The following is a 16,791-nucleotide window of genomic DNA, read 5'->3' on the forward strand; positions in this document are numbered from 1 at the left end:
TCTACATTTGTCCATTAAATAGTTCACTAATTTTAGACATTAGGCTTCAGAATGTGAATATCGAGCTTCTTGTATATGAAAGATAAGCATTCATAATAATGATGAACATGTTCAGTTCTTTAATGCTGTCTTTTTCAGTCATCTGGGTTGCTGTCCCAAAATAACCCAGCCTCATTTTGGGTCTGAGTCATAAATGATATAGCATCACTGAAAAGCTTTGAATTGGTTTATGAAACATACTCACTCATTGTGGTATCTTTTTAATTGAACAGTAAGTATTCTTTTCCAAATACTGTGAGAAATTAAATCTAATTATTCATGCACCATATTTGGTTGCTCTACTTTGTTATGCAAGTGGATGATTGAGTAGAATGTGGTAATTTCTCATATGCATGCATGAAATTACAAAACAGACATTAATCGCAAATATGCATCAAGGAAGGTGTACTTGAGAGCTTCGCATTCACCTCTTTGTGACCTGGTTTGAAAGGTTAAAGGTCATCCTAATAATTCAATTCTAAATTAATGAAGTAGACAGGCTACTTAATTGATCACCTGATAGAAACATTGATTCTGTTTGCTGCAGATAATCAGAAAATCATTGGTATTGATACGCCATGCCTTTAAGTCATGGACTTACATTATGTCATGTGCTTATAATAAAAGAGCTGAGTATAAGAGCATTAAAACTCTGACACCAAAGACGGAAAAGCTTTTTATGTGAGAAGGTGGATGTGCAAAAATAAAAAAATATATAGGTTTGTGGCACAGGAGCATGATACCTGGGAACTTACAAACTGATGGAAACATCTTAAACATAATTTTCGTTCATCAGCAGACTTGATTGTAATGCATGATGCATACATGAGCAAACTTGCCCTATGAATGCAAAGTTGCATTGCTACGCATTTTTGTTTAACAAATGAAAACCTGGTTAGGTCATCGCTGTGACTTGACGTCAAACCATTTATAAAAATGGCCTAGATAGTAACAAATGTAATTTAGCTGTAAGCAATACTAACCACAATGAGATTCCACCTGAATGAAGCAGCCTCTTCTTTTCCAGGGGCAAATTGCTTTTGGAGTAGACTGTGATCTTAGCAATGCTCCCATGTTGGTTAAACCATCAGATTTCATTCTGTCTGTGTCATTCAAGCCATTGTAAAATTTAACATTTAAGCAACCTGCAGACTGACCTGTTTGAGTCGCAGTAACTGTAGAGATCTACACTACACCCTGCTGGAGACTTCTGTGCTTCACAAGCGCTGGCAGGCTTGATTTGGGTTATACACCCTGTTTAAAAGTGTTGTCTTGTATTTTTTAAGAATTCATTTGATTCATTCATGTGTGTTAACATTATACATTAACAAATGCATAAGACTAAATCTAAATGGACAAATAATTATAGAGAATTTGCTGATGATTTACTGTTGATGTCGAATGACATAATACATATTTAAGATTTTGCACTATTTCTAGGTTACTAATCAAATAAGCAATTTAATGATGCTGAGTTAGGCCTTATCTTGACAGGCCTTCTCTTTGAAACATTGTCAAATGTGACCCTGGCAGTGAAATCCCAGCTTTTTGTGTGTGATTTACTGTTTTCTACATAAAATCGGCCTAAGGTAAAGAACATTCTGTGAACATGTAACCTTGATATCTTTAATACTGCCTGAGTAAGGCCATGTCAAAGATTGAATTCATAGTGAAATTAATGGTTGAAATCAAACTTTGATGCTTGTTATCTCATAATTAGATTTTGAGACTTTAGCTTGGATTTCACAGAGGGCCACATATTTATTATTATATTTTATAAACCCTCTTTTTTTTAAATGGAATGAAATGGCATACCTTCGTCAATAAAAAGGCTAAATCTTAAGTAATTCAAGAGAATTTGATGATGTTTAAAGGTACTTAAGTGTTTGCATATAAAAATTACTATTAATATAGTAAAAAGTAAAAGTTATGACGTAAAATTAGGAATATCCTAGATATTTAACATTCTGCTGTTGCGCGAATGTATTTATTTATTGCCATTATGATTTATTTTGACAAAATTTTCACTTCTTTTTCATTTTAATTATTGATTCAAACTTGTTTTCTTATCTGTATTATCTTGTTTTTATGCAATGACTTTCTTCATGTTTTATGTGCCCTTCCTGACATGTGAATCACTTTTAGCTGCATTTCTATGGTGATCGCTACAACCCAAATAAAAAATACCACTATTACTGTGAATAAAAACAGAAATAAAAGCTGGAAACGCGGAAGGATGAATCAGACAGTCTGAGATCGAGTAAACATCGTCTTCTGTTGTTGTCGTTTTTATTAATCTCACAAGCTTCCATTCAAGCACCTCCTGGCAACGGTTGCTATGGTGATTAACTACGTCACGCACGACTTTGGTTACCATGGTCCTTGTGACGTGAGGGACCGTGTAAAACGGTGTAAGAAACCCCGGACAGCAGTTACCATGGATACTGGCGGGGGGGAGGGGTGGAGTTTAGAGGAAGCGGAAGTGTCAGCGCAAGCGGAAGTGGTACTGCCCTGAATACCCCGAGCAGCGAAACGGAGGACAGCTTGATACTCCCATCGTTAACAGACACAAATCCGGAACGAAATATATTTAAATGTGAGTTACGTTGCCCGTTAAGGCCGCTCGGTTGATATTATGAATGTTACAGGTGCGTTTTGCTGTATTGTTGCTCATGTAAGCCCCCCTCATCATTGTCAATGGCGGAAGGTGTCTATTGTGGTTTGGGGCTGGGTACAAGGACTTAGGCCGAGGCGGGCGATGAATAGCGATTATTGCCGATTTATTTCCGTTTACGTCCGATTTATATTAGAAGCGCACCGTTCCCGCACTTTCATTATATAAGAGCGCAATCAAAGCAGCGTCGCGCCGAACAACCCTCATCCGAACGGGAGCAATGGCCAGCGGCTCCCGCGTCTATTCAACGCCCGGCCGTCGTGAAAGCTAACCAGTTAATAGCATTACACACCAGAGGAGTAAAGCGAGTGCTTACGAACTGCAGTTAGTAACATTAGTAAATTTACTTTGGCGTGAATAATCGGCGCGTCCGGTTATCTTCCACAGGGGATTGCTAGTGAGAGGCCGTTGCATTGGTGGCTAACGCTGCTAGCTTGAGCGAAGAGCCTCGAATATGCTGCAGTGCAGTATTAGCGAGGTTAGGCGCTTTGAACGACTCAGATTTATAGTTTTAGTATTTCTAAATGCGTAAATGAGTTAATTTATTGATATAATATAGTGGGTCGGGATCGTTTCAATCACGAAACAATCACCTCAAAGGATGGCGGACGTGAGGGCCTATGTAAATAAATCTAGTTCGACACCAGATTATGTCATCTGCTAACCGTTTTAACTAGTACTCCTGTCTTCCTCGCTCACATTAGTCAACCGATTAGCAAGCTCACACATGTGTTGGTCTCCAGGAGCTGGAAGGGCGGTGTTTACTCGCCTGACACCGTTACCTGTGGTTCGGGTTCAGGCGGAGACATCAACGCCCTGGGCGTTGGCACTTACACACGCACTGATAGCTGACAGGGTTGAAATTCCCACTGTGGCCTGCTAGAATCCCGATTCCATGTCGGATTCCATGACCTTGCACAAAGGTAGATTGAACAATTGGATAAATGTAATATTAAGCAGCAGCCAGACACCTGGGGTTATCTGTGATTTTAGAATAGGTGATCTAGTGGGTTTAGACTTTGATATGCAGTTATAATATGCAGAGGTGGATAAGAAATAATATGGTTTTAGAAATAATGATTTTTAATTGGGTTATATATTTCAGAAATCCTGAAACCACTGCATCAGTGCAGTATGAGCTAAAAATACAACCTGATTATTTGTCATTTGGTGTAAAAAGCAATTGTTAGACATCAAAGTGTTATGGTGGTCATATTTATTGATCTAAACTAGGTTAACCACTGATTATGCCAATAACTATGGGTAAACCTGGTTAATTATGCATAAAATACATGGTGATTTTAGTAAATAATAATAAATAAAAAAAACATAAGGCAAAATAAAACTGGTTCCCTATTTACAGTTTTTGTTTTTCTCAGAGATAGTTAATGGCAAGGTAAAATAAATGTTATGATGCACATATTTCTTATTGGACAAAAAAATAAGTCTTTTAGATTAAGCACTTCTTTTATCGTTATCTATACATAAACCTGGTTTAAATGCATGGTAATATTTTATAGACCATTATATGGCAAAATAAAACCCCCAAACTTAATTTGTTGAAAGTGTTTCTATAATTTTTTGTAAGTTTTTTTTTTTTTTTTTTAAGATATGTGATGCGCTTTCTTATACCAGAACATGTATTTAACCGCATTATACCAAAGTTTAAGTTTGGCAGATTTTAGTTGTTGAAAAAAGTACACAAACGCTGCATTATTTTGGAGTCTGAAGTAATTTTGCTTGCTTGAAGACTAGTGTGAATGCGGTTTTAGTGTGCAAAACTGCCTATTTTCAAAACCGACTTGTCAATTAATCAGTCTTAAGGAAGCTCTGTTTAACTAGACTGGTTTCAGGTAATCCTCTTGTATTGTCATAACATCAGTGAGTGTTATAACCTCAAATGGGACTTTACTGATGTTTTTGACTCTTGATATGATGATTCGGTGACGAATCCATTGAGATAAAGTCTTTGAGACAGTCACTGAATGACTGCCGCTTCATAGCTGTGTCTTTGCATTGGTCCTCTTACGTAATCATTCATGGGTAGCCTTCAGTATGACTTAAATCTTCAGAAGTCCCAAATTTAATAACAGTATCTGGTGCAGGTCAAAATAAGCACCAACTTGAAAGTTGACCTCTTTACAACAAAAGGAGGTCAGCCAAGTTCACTAAGCGACTCTATAAACTTGACTTAATTTTATTACATGCGTACAGACTATAGTAAAAGGAAAATTAGCTCACCAACATGCATTTTGTACCTTTGTCTCCTACTTTTGTAGTTGCATCATGGACAAGAGCGACCTAGTGCAGAAGGCAAAGCTCGCTGAGCAGGCCGAGCGCTATGATGACATGGCTGCTTCCATGAAGGCTGTCACGGAGGGCGGCGTTGAGCTCTCCAACGAAGAGCGCAACCTGCTCTCCGTGGCTTACAAGAACGTGGTGGGCGCCCGCCGCTCGTCCTGGCGTGTGATCTCCAGCATCGAGCAGAAAACGGAGGGCAACGAGAAGAAACAGCAGATGGCGCGTGAATACCGTGAGAAGATCGAGACTGAGCTTCAGGACATCTGCAATGACGTGCTGGTGAGAGACGTGATGTGTGAAGAAAACATTTGACAGTTGAATTGACAGTTCTAGAAGATCCACCTGATTTAATTAGCAATTCGTTTTAAGTTTAGCATTACAGCTGATTTAAAAACTTAGGAATAATATTCTGATGTCTGTTATGCAATATTAGATGCTCTGTTTCAAAATCTGCAGCATTTTAAGGCATTGTAGTATTAAAGTATCACATGATTTTAAAGAAGGGCTCTTTTTAGCCAAACTTCTAAATTCCAAAAATGTGCAATATATATTTATGCTTATTAGATACTGTTGTTTCTCTTTCATTGTCTTTGTATTGTCAAAATCATTGTTTAAAGCTTTATATGAAATGATACACAGCATTACAATTAACCATTATATGTTTTCACTACTTGGGCAGCAAGGCAGGCCACTATATGGTTAGCAAAAGGAATCAGTTTTATTTGTAATATGAAACTGCTCGTATGAAAAACGCAATTAGGATGGATCCAAAAATGCACACTTTACATTTCAGAAAATAGTTTTTGCTCTTTCTGACTGTCAGTGCTTTTCATTTATTCCTGTAATATTATTGTTCATAGCTTAATGTCAGTCTGTTCTCTCAGGGTCTCCTGGAGAAGTTCCTCATTCCCAACGCTAGCCAGGCAGAGAGCAAAGTCTTCTACCTAAAAATGAAAGGAGACTACTACAGATACCTGTCCGAAGTGGCATCCGGAGAATCAAAGAAAAGTGAGCTCATTTTCTTTATAAAGCAAGAAGGATGTTGCCTAAATATTAATTTATTTGTTAAATCTATTTATTAGGGTGAAGATGGATTAATAGAAAATGATTGGAACTGATAATGCTGAAGTTTAAGGTCCAGTCCTAAGAGTGAATAATTAGATGCTAGCCAAATCTTTGAAACATTCAAGCTGTGATGTGATGGGCATGAATTTGATTTTGTTTCCTCTCAAATTACAGCCACAGTGGACAACTCTCAGAAGGCTTACCAGGATGCGTTTGAGATCAGCAAAAAGGAAATGCAGCCAACACACCCCATCAGGCTGGGACTAGCACTGAACTTCTCCGTGTTTTACTATGAAATCCTCAACACCCCAGAGCAGGCCTGCAGTTTGGCAAAGACGGTTAGACAATTGTCTGTTTATCTACAGCTTGTTTCACTTTTTCTGTTTTGGGTACACGCAATGCACTCTTTCAGCTTTCATCCCATCTTATTTATGCAACATTCAGTGGATATCTTCAAAAAGCGATTTGGAATGTGAAAATAAATGAGTTTATACTGAATAGTAGAGCGTGCATTTCCAGTGCACAGGAAGACAACAGAACTGACCCTCATGTTTACCTTCACCTTAGGCTTTCGATGAGGCAATTGCTGAGCTGGACACCTTGAACGAGGACTCCTACAAAGACAGCACCCTGATCATGCAGTTACTAAGGGACAACCTCACTGTAAGTGCCAACTTTGGCTTTTCTAGGTGTAGACGGAGCACATAATTTAACACGCCTTTAAAATGAACAATGCAGAATTAATAGACTATATAGATTAAATCAAAAACGATAACCTGAGACATGCTAATCTTAAATTGTGTAAGCGATTAAAATCAAAAACATTTAGATGTCTCTTTTGTCTTGCGCAAGACGCATTGTTCTGACAACAATTTTCGTGTATGATGATTTATCTTGTATATTTTTTTGTAAAACTCAGTGTGGCGAAACATACGTACAATAACCTACCCAAATTAATATTTAACATTTTTTTTTTTTTTTTTTTTTTTTCCACAAAGCAAGGTTTTAAGTTCCAGCATAAAGTTTTAAATCACATGCACTGCAGAAAAAGGAATATCTTCCTTAGTATAGTTTTGTCTGTCAAGATGCATTTATTTAAGATGCAAAGTGAAGATATACTTTTTTTTTTTTTGACAGTTTATGCTTAAAATAACACACATTGGTCAGTGTGGTATTAACTTGTTTTCCCATTGAATTAAGTAGATTTTTTCTAAGCCCATCGGCGGATTTTTATCCTTGTTGACAGCTCATTTCAAATTCTTATAAAATAAGACTTGCCATTTAGCTGTCATCTTGATTTAAGAATCATAGATATTTTTTGCAGTGTGATCAGAAGGCACTGTAAAAGTTATTTCCATATTGGAAGCAGAAATGTTCATAAGGCCATAAGGTTTGTCGGAAGTTGAATTTAAATCTCGACATCTTAAATTTACCTCCAGAAACCTGTATTAGAGTATAGTTTTGAAGAGTATAGTGAATATTACGCCATTGATCAGTGTGGTAAAAAGTTCATTTCGGGGTCTGAGCATTGCATCATTTTAACTTTTTTCTTTGGTTCTGCAGCTGTGGACATCAGAAAACCAGGGTGATGAGGGGGATGCTGGCGAGGGCGAGAACTAAAGGCGTTGCACTTCACTGTTAAATCCACCTACACTCTTTATCTTACACATATACAGCCCATAATTTCCTGCTCCATCCAGTCCACCTCACCTTTATCCACCTTTCTGTATGACGAGCAGCATGAATTGTACCTAACCTACAAGTTTGTACCCCTTCAGCCACGAGCGGCAGGGTGAAGTTTGGTTTTTCCAAGGCTGACTTGTCTCAAACATGTCTGTTTGTGTATTTTTCCCCAGACGAGGGTAAATGGTTGAATAGTGGAAACGATTTCCAACTTTTTTCCCTTCCCAAAATCCCTCCTAACATTTTTAAAAGGTATATATTCTCTGGTCTAGCAGGATATAATGCATTATAGTATCCCTCCCCACCCATTTTTCCCTCCTCTGTCGTTTCTCTCAGTCTCCAATATTGTACTGGCAATTGCTGGTTTTATTCAAAAGGTTATTAAACTGTCCATTAATTTAACAAACACTGTGACGTTTAGTTTTTCCTCCTGGATAACTTGTGCGTAGTGGATATCGGAACGGTTTCGTTGCGAGTAGCAGTACAATTCTGTTGCGATCTCATACAGAACGGATGAAAACAGGCTGTATTGTGACACTGACTAACATGCATTACTATTATTGCGGTCATGTGTGTGATTCTGCATACACGGCTAACGATGACAAAAGGGACCCGAGGTTTGCCATTCCATGTCTATATTCAGTTTTAAGTTAAAGACATTCCATCAGTATGTGACCTTTCACGATTACAGACCTTATTGTGAACAAACTGGAGAGTTTCCTAATGTGCTGTCAAGGAGGCAGTCAACATAAAGGTGCTGTTTGACATCAGTAAACGATTTTCCTGGTTTGTTCTGTACATTTTTTTCCCCCCTTTTTCGTAATATTCCCCACCCTTCCGTTTAATAAAGATGTAAAATTGTAAACATTTCAGAGGTAAATATAAATTTGTCTTAAAACTAAATGCTTGCAAAAACCCTTTTTTTTTTAACCCTTATTCAACCTTCTTACAAACAGAAGTCGATGCTTGACATTTCCCTCTTCATGTAAATCAGAAGGTGTTTTGGGGTCTTTTTGCTTCACTATTCCTCATTCCTGCTAAGAGAGGAGTTTCTGTAAGACCATAGCAGTTCAACTGAGAAATTCTGGATTTAACTTGCATTTTGTGCAGGAAAGTGCTGCAGACCAGTGGAGGCTTTGAAGTCCTGGCCCAAAGTTTGTGACGCACAAGCCGAAATCGAATGTGGCAAATAGTTGAAGGACCTGAAGCATTTTTCGAGGGGTAGCCACTCACTCAGTGTCACAATACCTTGTCACATCACCATAACATTCCACTTAGGTGTAGAAATCATCCGTCTCGAGCTGAAGACAATGTTCATGCACTGAAGACGAAATCTCTCTCCCTCTCCCCCTTAGCTGAACAAATGGCAGTTATTCTACGCTTGATCACAAAAAATACAGTAGTGAATGTGGAGCCGAGCCTGTCTGTATATCTGGTATCTCCAATTGCTTTGTTTTTACTGACCAGTATTCTGCCTAAAGTTAGCTTCTGTGACGGTTTCATTGCTTAGCGCGCACGTGGTTGTGAAAATTTAGACTAGCTTAAGGAAAAAAAATGTACAAAATGACAAAAAAAAAAAACAACCTGGTTATTGACGTAATACTAGATTTGTGTATGTCTTTTAAAACCGTTCTAGTTTCACCTTACATGTTATAATCAGGAAAGTGTAAAAGACAATTTAAAGTGAAATAAAAGTTTTATCAGTTCCAAATTGCGCTGTATTGTTTTTCGTAGTGGTGTACATTCAATTGAGTGTACATGTTTGTAAATGTTTGCCTAATAAGCGTAAATGTTTGCCTAATAAGCATTTAAGGGAATGTACTCATCCTCAGGAAATCATGTCTTCATCAGAACAGACTCTGAGAAAATTAGCATTACATCACTTGCTCAGCAATGAATCCTCTGCAGTGAATGGGTGCCGTCAGAATGAGAGTCCAAACAGCTGATAAAAACATCACAATAATCCACACCACTCCAGTCCATCAGTTTACGTCTTGTGAAGCCAAAAGCGGTGTTTGTAACAAACAAATCCTTCAAGGTGTTTTGAACCAATGCTTCTGGTCACAATATGAGTCTAAAATAAGTCCTTCATACCCACGGTCATTTGTTGAGAACTTCTGTTTTGAAGAGTCTGTTTTTGCTTGTAAACAGTGCTTGATCTGTGCATATTTCTATGTCATATGGATGGACTGGAGTGATGTGGATTATGATGTTTTTATCAGCTATTTGGACTCTCATTCTGATGGCACCCATTCACTGCATTGGATCCGTTTGGTGAGCAAGTGATGTAATGCTAGATTTCTCCATATTTTCATTTTTGGGTGAACTAAAAGTGGGGTTTGGGTGAAGTTCAATCGTCTGTGGCATGCTGTTAATTACTTCATAAAAGGATTGTTTGTTTTATACAAAAACAAAAACCATTTACAATAACATGAAGTGGACTTCTGTGGTTAAAATTACTTGTTTGCATAAGGTATATTCAATTTAAGGCATATTTACAGTTCAGATAACTTTGTTTTTAAAAAGTGACGGCATGTATTATGCTAGAGCTTTTTTTTTTGCTGTCATTCACAGTTATACTACCTGTATACATAGCATTTACTGTTTTGTCTTTCTAGTAGCTAATTCCTACAAAAAGTCATCACTGATCATAGCATTACATCTGCCAGTTTACAGGATGAAAAAATACAATATTCCTGAACATTGTCCTTTATTACCACATACAGCACATTACTTAAATAAAATAAAGACCCGTTTACATTGTCTTGATGCAAAATGCCACATGAAACATCAATAAATACAGGTGTCTAGTCTTTACAAATGTATAGAAACATTAATTGGTAGTGACCGTAAGTAACCCAAAACAATACAATATCTTTGCACAAAAAAAGTAAAAGCAAAAAAAAAAAAAAACATTTTGTGGAAAATGCAGCCCTAATTCTATCTGCCGCCTTGAGTCAATCTAAAGTGAAGTAGGAATTAAAATTTTGTCTGAAAAATAGCCAGTCGGTTATATGTGCAATGACAAAGACACATTAAAAATCACACGCTAAATCAACATAGCATTTGATCAAAGACTAATTAAATTTACAAGTGTAATTACCAGAACAAGTTTGATCTCAGATACACGGAGAGTTTCAGAAAGAAACTTGATTGCCTTATTAATGACAACAATACACCCGGTCAAATGTGCTTATGTGAAAATGAACACTTAAATTATTTCCTAGATTTCAAATAGTATTATGATGTGCATTTCTTAAGTCTGTAGCAAACGTTACAGCTTTGAGAGGCAAATCAGCTCGAGGCACTTGGGGAAAGTTTCCTCACTGTACAATCATGGTTATTTCATCTTCTGTACTTCCTGCAATAGTTTCTGCGCCGCCATGTTGTTTGACTCGATTTTGAGCACACTGTTAAGATCTTCAATGGCAGATTTCTTTTTCTAGGGAAAGAAATGATTAGAAAACAATAAGACAATGAACTTCAATTTATTCAGAATTAAACTTACTTTGAGTTCCTTGTTTGCCTGGGCACGGCGGTAAAAAGCTTTAATGTTGGCAGAATCCAATCGAAGAGCCTCATCGCAGTCGCTAATAGCTTCTTTGTACATCTTCAATGACAGGTAGCAGAGAGCCCTACAAGTAATATTGATTTACATGCATTATCAAAGCTAAGGTCCATGACTTTTCCAGTTTTGAAATTAACTTTCCATAACCATAGGGACCCTGACATTTGGCAGCATAATGACTGGCACCATTTCTTACCGGTTTGTGTAGGTTGTGACCTCTGTGGGGTCCTGACCGAGTGACTGCGTGTATTTCTCCACGGCCTTCTTGTGTTCACCCTTCTTCACAAACGCATTGCCTTCTTCCTTCAGAGCCTTGGCCTTTTTAGCAGCTTCAGGTCCTGGTGCTTAGAATAATAAAATTGAAAATCAAGTGCTGAAGCGAAGTATGTTGGCTCCGCTCAGTACGGCGCAGGCAAATACCTTTCTTCTTGTTGTCAATCACACTGTTTTGTTGTGGGCTGGGAGCCGAGCTGGCAGCTTGCGCCAGGCTTTCTTTCACAGACATCGGAACGGTGGGAATCGGAGGCAGTTTCTCTCTCCAAGATGATCCGTCTATATCCGTCAAAGCCTTGGTCATTCTGGAGGGAAGGAGCGATGTGTTGCATGGTACATTTTTGTATCCTTATGCTCACAAATGAACATTTTATGCTTAAGATTTGTATTACATCTTGTGCACTACCTCATTATACAGTTGATCAGTGCTTTTTCTATTAACGTATAATAATTCTGGATCCTGATCATGTAGAATTACCTGTTGACGCCATCGTGAGCAGCCGGTACGTTGCAGTCTATCTGTAAAACAGTTTTGTAGTCCACATACGCCTGTCTGTATCTCTCCAAAGCTTCATAAGCTGACGCCCGACGAAGCAGAGCTTTAAATCCAAACGGAACCAGTTCAAGAGACCTGAAGGATAAATATTAAGATTATTAACACTGAGCACAATCACTTTAACCATTTTTCACCTGTGTTTGTTGCACTTACGTTGTGCAGTCTTTAATGCATTCACTGCAGTTTCCGTCTTTCAGGTAGCTGGCGGCCCTGTTGGAGTACAATATACCCAGATCTTCCTTGTTCTTCTGACCTGCGAACAGAACACTGATGTGTCTTTATTTACGTTAGTTCCCTTACATCTATTATAGTCTGAGGAACCATTTCTCTTTTGCCGTTGCTCAGCAACTTTCTTATCTTCCTGTTTGGTATGACGACTCTATTGTTCTTGTCATTGTCACTCAAAAACATATTAATATGGAATCTTCCTGGTATTCCTAGCACTTGACGTTACCATGATGTTACAATCAGATTCTAACATGGTTCTGTAAGATGATAAAGAAGGAGATAATAAAGGATATGTAATCATAATTCATAACCATACAAGGGACCCCTAGGTAGTTATACATTTGTATTTATAAACACCCAATTTATAATATGAAAATTAATAATATAAATGTGTGTAAACTCTGATTTTGAAAATATTTATGTACCATTAAATGTATAATTTCAAAATATATATATTTTTAAATGTTTTATCTTTATTAATATTACCCACTGTACTTTTCTATTTTATTATTATTATTACTATGAATTTAAAATGCCATAGCTATATAGCTAAGCAGTCAGAATATGTTTAAAATAATATTTGGGAAATATTCTCTATTTAATACAATTTTTTTCAGTGCTGTACTATAATATGCATTATATATTTAAAGGTATATGTGTATGTTTTAAAATTTATTTTCACATTTTTAAACAGTTTTTCTCTGAACTTTTCCACTGACCCCCTAGTACTCCTTTGGGGGTCCCAGGACCCTCTTTACACACGTTACGGAAATACTTTAAGTAATACCATAGTATTGACATGGTATTGCAAGGAACAATAATACCATGGAACAATTCGTGTAAGTGTAAGGATACCATGGTACATGTACAAAAACATGGTAATATTTGAAATGCGAGTACATTAGACTGCCCTTACCAGACTTCTCCAGCAGCTGGATGGACTGGCTGTAGAGGTTCACGGCTTCTCCATACTGACCGGCTCTGAAGCACTCGTTACCGGCTTGTTTGAGCTCCGTCCACGACTGCGAGCGCCGCTTCTGAGGCATGTTGATACTGTAACGATCAAAGGCAGGGTGCTGTTCAACGAGATCAATATTACACACTACCAGTAAAATTGTTGTGATACGAATAAACTTAGTGTAAAACAAAGTTATCACGTCTGAAGTTGAAAAACCGGAAAGTATACGTTGAAGGAAGGGCTTTGGTGATAACTCGGCTCCGCTTGTTTAAAGTTACCAGTTGTATGAACTACATGAGATAACTAGTCCTCGTTCTAGAACAAGCTAGAAGACGCGCTAGCCGGGATGAGTAGCACGTTTTACCGGCTGAGGCTCTGCAGAAACGGGTTGAATTTCAGTTTCAATTCTCCACTCAAACGGCTGACTCTCGATCTCTGCTGCTGCTATTTGAAGATCAGGATGGGTGATTTGTAACCCGATCCAGTGTTGCCAGATCCAGCAACAAAACCTAGCAACGTGGTCTGACGAATCACAAATGAAGTCACATATAATTAAAGGGATTTGGCAACACGACTCAGTCTCTATGGCCCTGAGGCAAAGCCAAGCCGTGGGTTGCCAGATGTTCGTGTAACCCCCGAAAACGCATCGTTTTAATACAGTCAGTAAAATAATTATCAATGAAAATACAAAACAAAAAAAGGCAATGGTATATAATCCACGACACCAGATTATTAAAAAAAAACCGCATTTTTTTTTTATTATTTTTATTTTATAAATGATTATATTCTTTGTCCATTAATCATTAAACCAGCTAAGAAGTGTGAGATGTTTTATAGAAATCAAATTTAATTAATGCTTATATTAAATAAATAAATATACTGGTTTTACGAGACAATAAAATGCGTTTTTTCCTTTGTCATTACAATGCCAGCCCTTGTTGGCCTCAGTATGTTTGTCCTTCGTCAGTTTCCGTAGTTGGCCACATAAACGACTTCCTGTCTGAGTAACCGGACGTGCGTGCTGAAGGTCGTGCATTAAACGGTAAATATCGAGCTTGCTATACTTCTATGGTGAAATCTGTGTACGTTTAAATAATATCAAGTTGTTATGTTTTTCATAACACTAAATAAGAATCTTTATTTAACTAAACGTGTCTTGTTTTTGAACTCCGTCTTGTCGCTGGTGGTCATTGCTAGCTAGTGTTAGCAATACAGATCGTTCCGTGTCTCAAAACTCCCTGAAGTGGATCAGAATGGTCATATTTCAAATAAAATAAAACTAGGTTTTGCGTCTGCATGCGCTTTATCACGTCTAGAGAAATAGTATGCGAACTGGCTAAACTCTAGAACTGCACAGAAGAGCACATTTGTATATAAAACGTGCATTTTAACTATCTAAAAATGATTAGATGATATAATAGTGGCTGTTTGTATGCTTGTTTTGTAAAGCACGTAGCTGTGCTGAAGGGTTGTCATTTGACTATGAGTGTAAGAAGTTTATTTTATTAATGTCCATTATTGTCCTCTGCTTCTAGAAGTCAACAATGTCTCTTCCAAAGCCAGCAATGAGAGGCCTCCTTTCCAAGCGTTTGAGGTTTCATTTGCCCATCGCATTCGCTTTCTCCCTCGTTGCAGCAGTCGCCTTCAAGGTCAGTGTTATTGTATTAATCCATCAAATTTGTTATGGTCATATATACTATATTAGAGCTTTGTGGTCTTTGGTGCTGTTCAAAATTGTGATTGGCACTTCATGGCTTTCTTGGGTCAATTTTTCTTTAAAATTCCGACAACAACAATTTTTAAGAGCATTTTTTTTGTCACGATTTATCCTTTAATAGTCATTCAAATTATATTAGATTATCCCTAGTTTGTAGTCTTGTATATTTAGTTGTATCCTTTTAATTTTTTCATTTTGGGGCAAATTAGTTAATTTTTTTTGCAAGCTAGCATGTACAGTTTTTCTTGAATCTGAGAAATAGTTTGTGTCTTTCTGCAGTACACAGTAACAGAGCCCAGGAAACAGGCTTATGCTGACTTCTACAAACATTACGATTCAATGAAGGAGTTCAGTGCCATGAGGGAAGCTGGTATCTTTGAAAGTGTCAGACCCACTGGAAAATAAACCACTGTCTTGTGAGTGGCTCTTCAAATGCATATATCAGTATTATTTGTAATAATTTTCATTAATCGCTTTGTTGAATGTTGCGCTTTTTCAGTTCATGTAGTAGTACTAGTAATAAATATTAACCAGTTCTGGCTGAAAGTCAAGCTTTGAATGCTCCACAAACAAGAGATGTTCATGAAACACTGATCCAAAAATACTAGTTTTGTCGCTGACTATATTTTTTTAAAAATTCAGTTAATACCATAATTTTCTTTCATGCATTGGTCAATTTTGAGCTGTTTGGCTTCTGTAATGTTTTTTGACTGAAAACATTCAAAATACACATTTAAGTTAATCATACGGTATTGATTTGCATTTATAGATTTCAATTTCATCTGCAAAAAGCCATTTTCTCAGTGTCCAAGTCACCAATTCACCAGTACTTATTACATCAAACTTTATAGTTTTATTGCTATCTATATTGTGAAGGTTTTTGCAGTCAGGTTTGTTCTTAGATTATTCACCAGCTTTATAACAGTTTATTCTTAAAACATGGTGAATTGCTTGTTTGATGACAGTATTTTCTGATTTATGGAGTGATAAAACCTTTAAAAAACTCTAATCTGTCAACAAATGAACCTGGCTTTATCCAAAATTCAGATTTCTGGTCTGGAAATGTTTGCAAATTAGTGCATACATAATTAGATAATGCATTATTTGCTTGTTTAAACATAACATTTCAGAAAATTTAGAATATAAAATGGTTATCTTAATGTACAGTGATTAATCAAGTGGTGAAAGCATGGTGATATTAAAACTTTCACCTGTGGACTTACACTTTCTTCTTTCTTTACAGGCCATGTTCCCCCTGCATTCCTGCTCTACAACTGAATCTTTATAAGATGATCAGATATGAACATTGATGTCTGATGTTCTTATTAATATACAAATAAACTATTGACAACCATCATGCTGTACTGGCTTATTGGTACTTGTACATGAAAATAAATGTTGGAACCTGTCATATCTTGTCAACGTGTTTCAAATATTGTGTTTTAACATGGAAAATATACACTTTGGGTCAAAGAGACCCACATCATTGACCAGGTTAGATGTTTAATTATCGTTCTTGTAATTAACTTTAATCCATGACTTTAGTGATGTATAGAATAAGGTGCAAGCAGCACTTCTTTTAAAAAATGTTTAAACTGTTTCAAGAAAAATATGAAAATTTGTGTTTTTGCGTCGACATTAACCTTTAAACATTAAAAATATGTGGTGTTGCTTCAAATTTGGTTTGTCCTTTTGAGCTTTTTAGAGAGACAAAAATCCACATGCTCTC

General features: G+C 37.0%; 3 protein-coding genes across 6 annotated transcripts; 2 read left to right on the top strand and 1 right to left on the bottom strand.

Moving 5' to 3' along the window:
- Positions 1-2,416: 2,416 nt before the first annotated feature.
- On the top strand, positions 2,417-9,470 carry LOC306844881 (14-3-3 protein beta/alpha-A). 2 transcript variants are annotated; one of them, XM_079377306.1, is made up of 6 exons: positions 2,417-2,635; positions 4,993-5,293; positions 5,899-6,022; positions 6,254-6,417; positions 6,647-6,742; positions 7,643-9,470. In XM_079377306.1, exons 2-6 carry the CDS (start codon positions 5,000-5,002, stop codon positions 7,697-7,699), a joined length of 735 nt encoding a protein of 244 aa, XP_079233432.1. In that variant the 5' UTR covers positions 2,417-2,635; positions 4,993-4,999; the 3' UTR covers positions 7,700-9,470. The 2 variants fall into 2 exon arrangements, with proteins under 2 accessions (XP_079233432.1, XP_079233433.1); XM_079377307.1 differs by having other exon boundaries at positions 2,545-3,636.
- Positions 9,471-10,457: 987 nt separating this feature from the next.
- LOC306844880 (mitochondrial import receptor subunit TOM34-like) lies at positions 10,458-14,319 on the bottom strand. 3 transcript variants are annotated; one of them, XM_079377303.1, is made up of 8 exons: positions 13,710-14,319; positions 13,304-13,440; positions 12,313-12,412; positions 12,082-12,234; positions 11,751-11,908; positions 11,527-11,674; positions 11,271-11,397; positions 10,458-11,204 (listed from the first exon to the last, which is right to left on the bottom strand). In XM_079377303.1, the coding sequence occupies exons 2-8, from the start codon at positions 13,431-13,433 to the stop codon at positions 11,103-11,105; spliced, it is 918 nt and encodes a 305-aa protein (XP_079233429.1). In that variant the 5' UTR covers positions 13,434-13,440; positions 13,710-14,319; the 3' UTR covers positions 10,458-11,102. The 3 variants fall into 3 exon arrangements, with proteins under 3 accessions (XP_079233429.1, XP_079233431.1, XP_079233430.1); XM_079377305.1 differs by having other exon boundaries at positions 13,574-13,807; XM_079377304.1 differs by having other exon boundaries at positions 13,545-13,802.
- An 8-nt stretch (positions 14,320-14,327) lies between these two features.
- Positions 14,328-16,416, top strand: LOC306844885 (cytochrome c oxidase subunit 6C-1-like). The gene is made up of 4 exons (XM_079377313.1): positions 14,328-14,387; positions 14,881-14,994; positions 15,342-15,478; positions 16,306-16,416. Exons 2-3 carry the CDS (start codon positions 14,890-14,892, stop codon positions 15,465-15,467), a joined length of 231 nt encoding a protein of 76 aa, XP_079233439.1. The 5' UTR covers positions 14,328-14,387; positions 14,881-14,889; the 3' UTR covers positions 15,468-15,478; positions 16,306-16,416.
- Positions 16,417-16,791: the final 375 nt, after the last annotated feature.

Source organism: Barbus barbus (assembly GCF_936440315.1).
Source record: "Barbus barbus genome assembly, chromosome: 25".
NCBI lineage: Eukaryota > Metazoa > Chordata > Actinopteri > Cypriniformes > Cyprinidae > Barbus > Barbus barbus.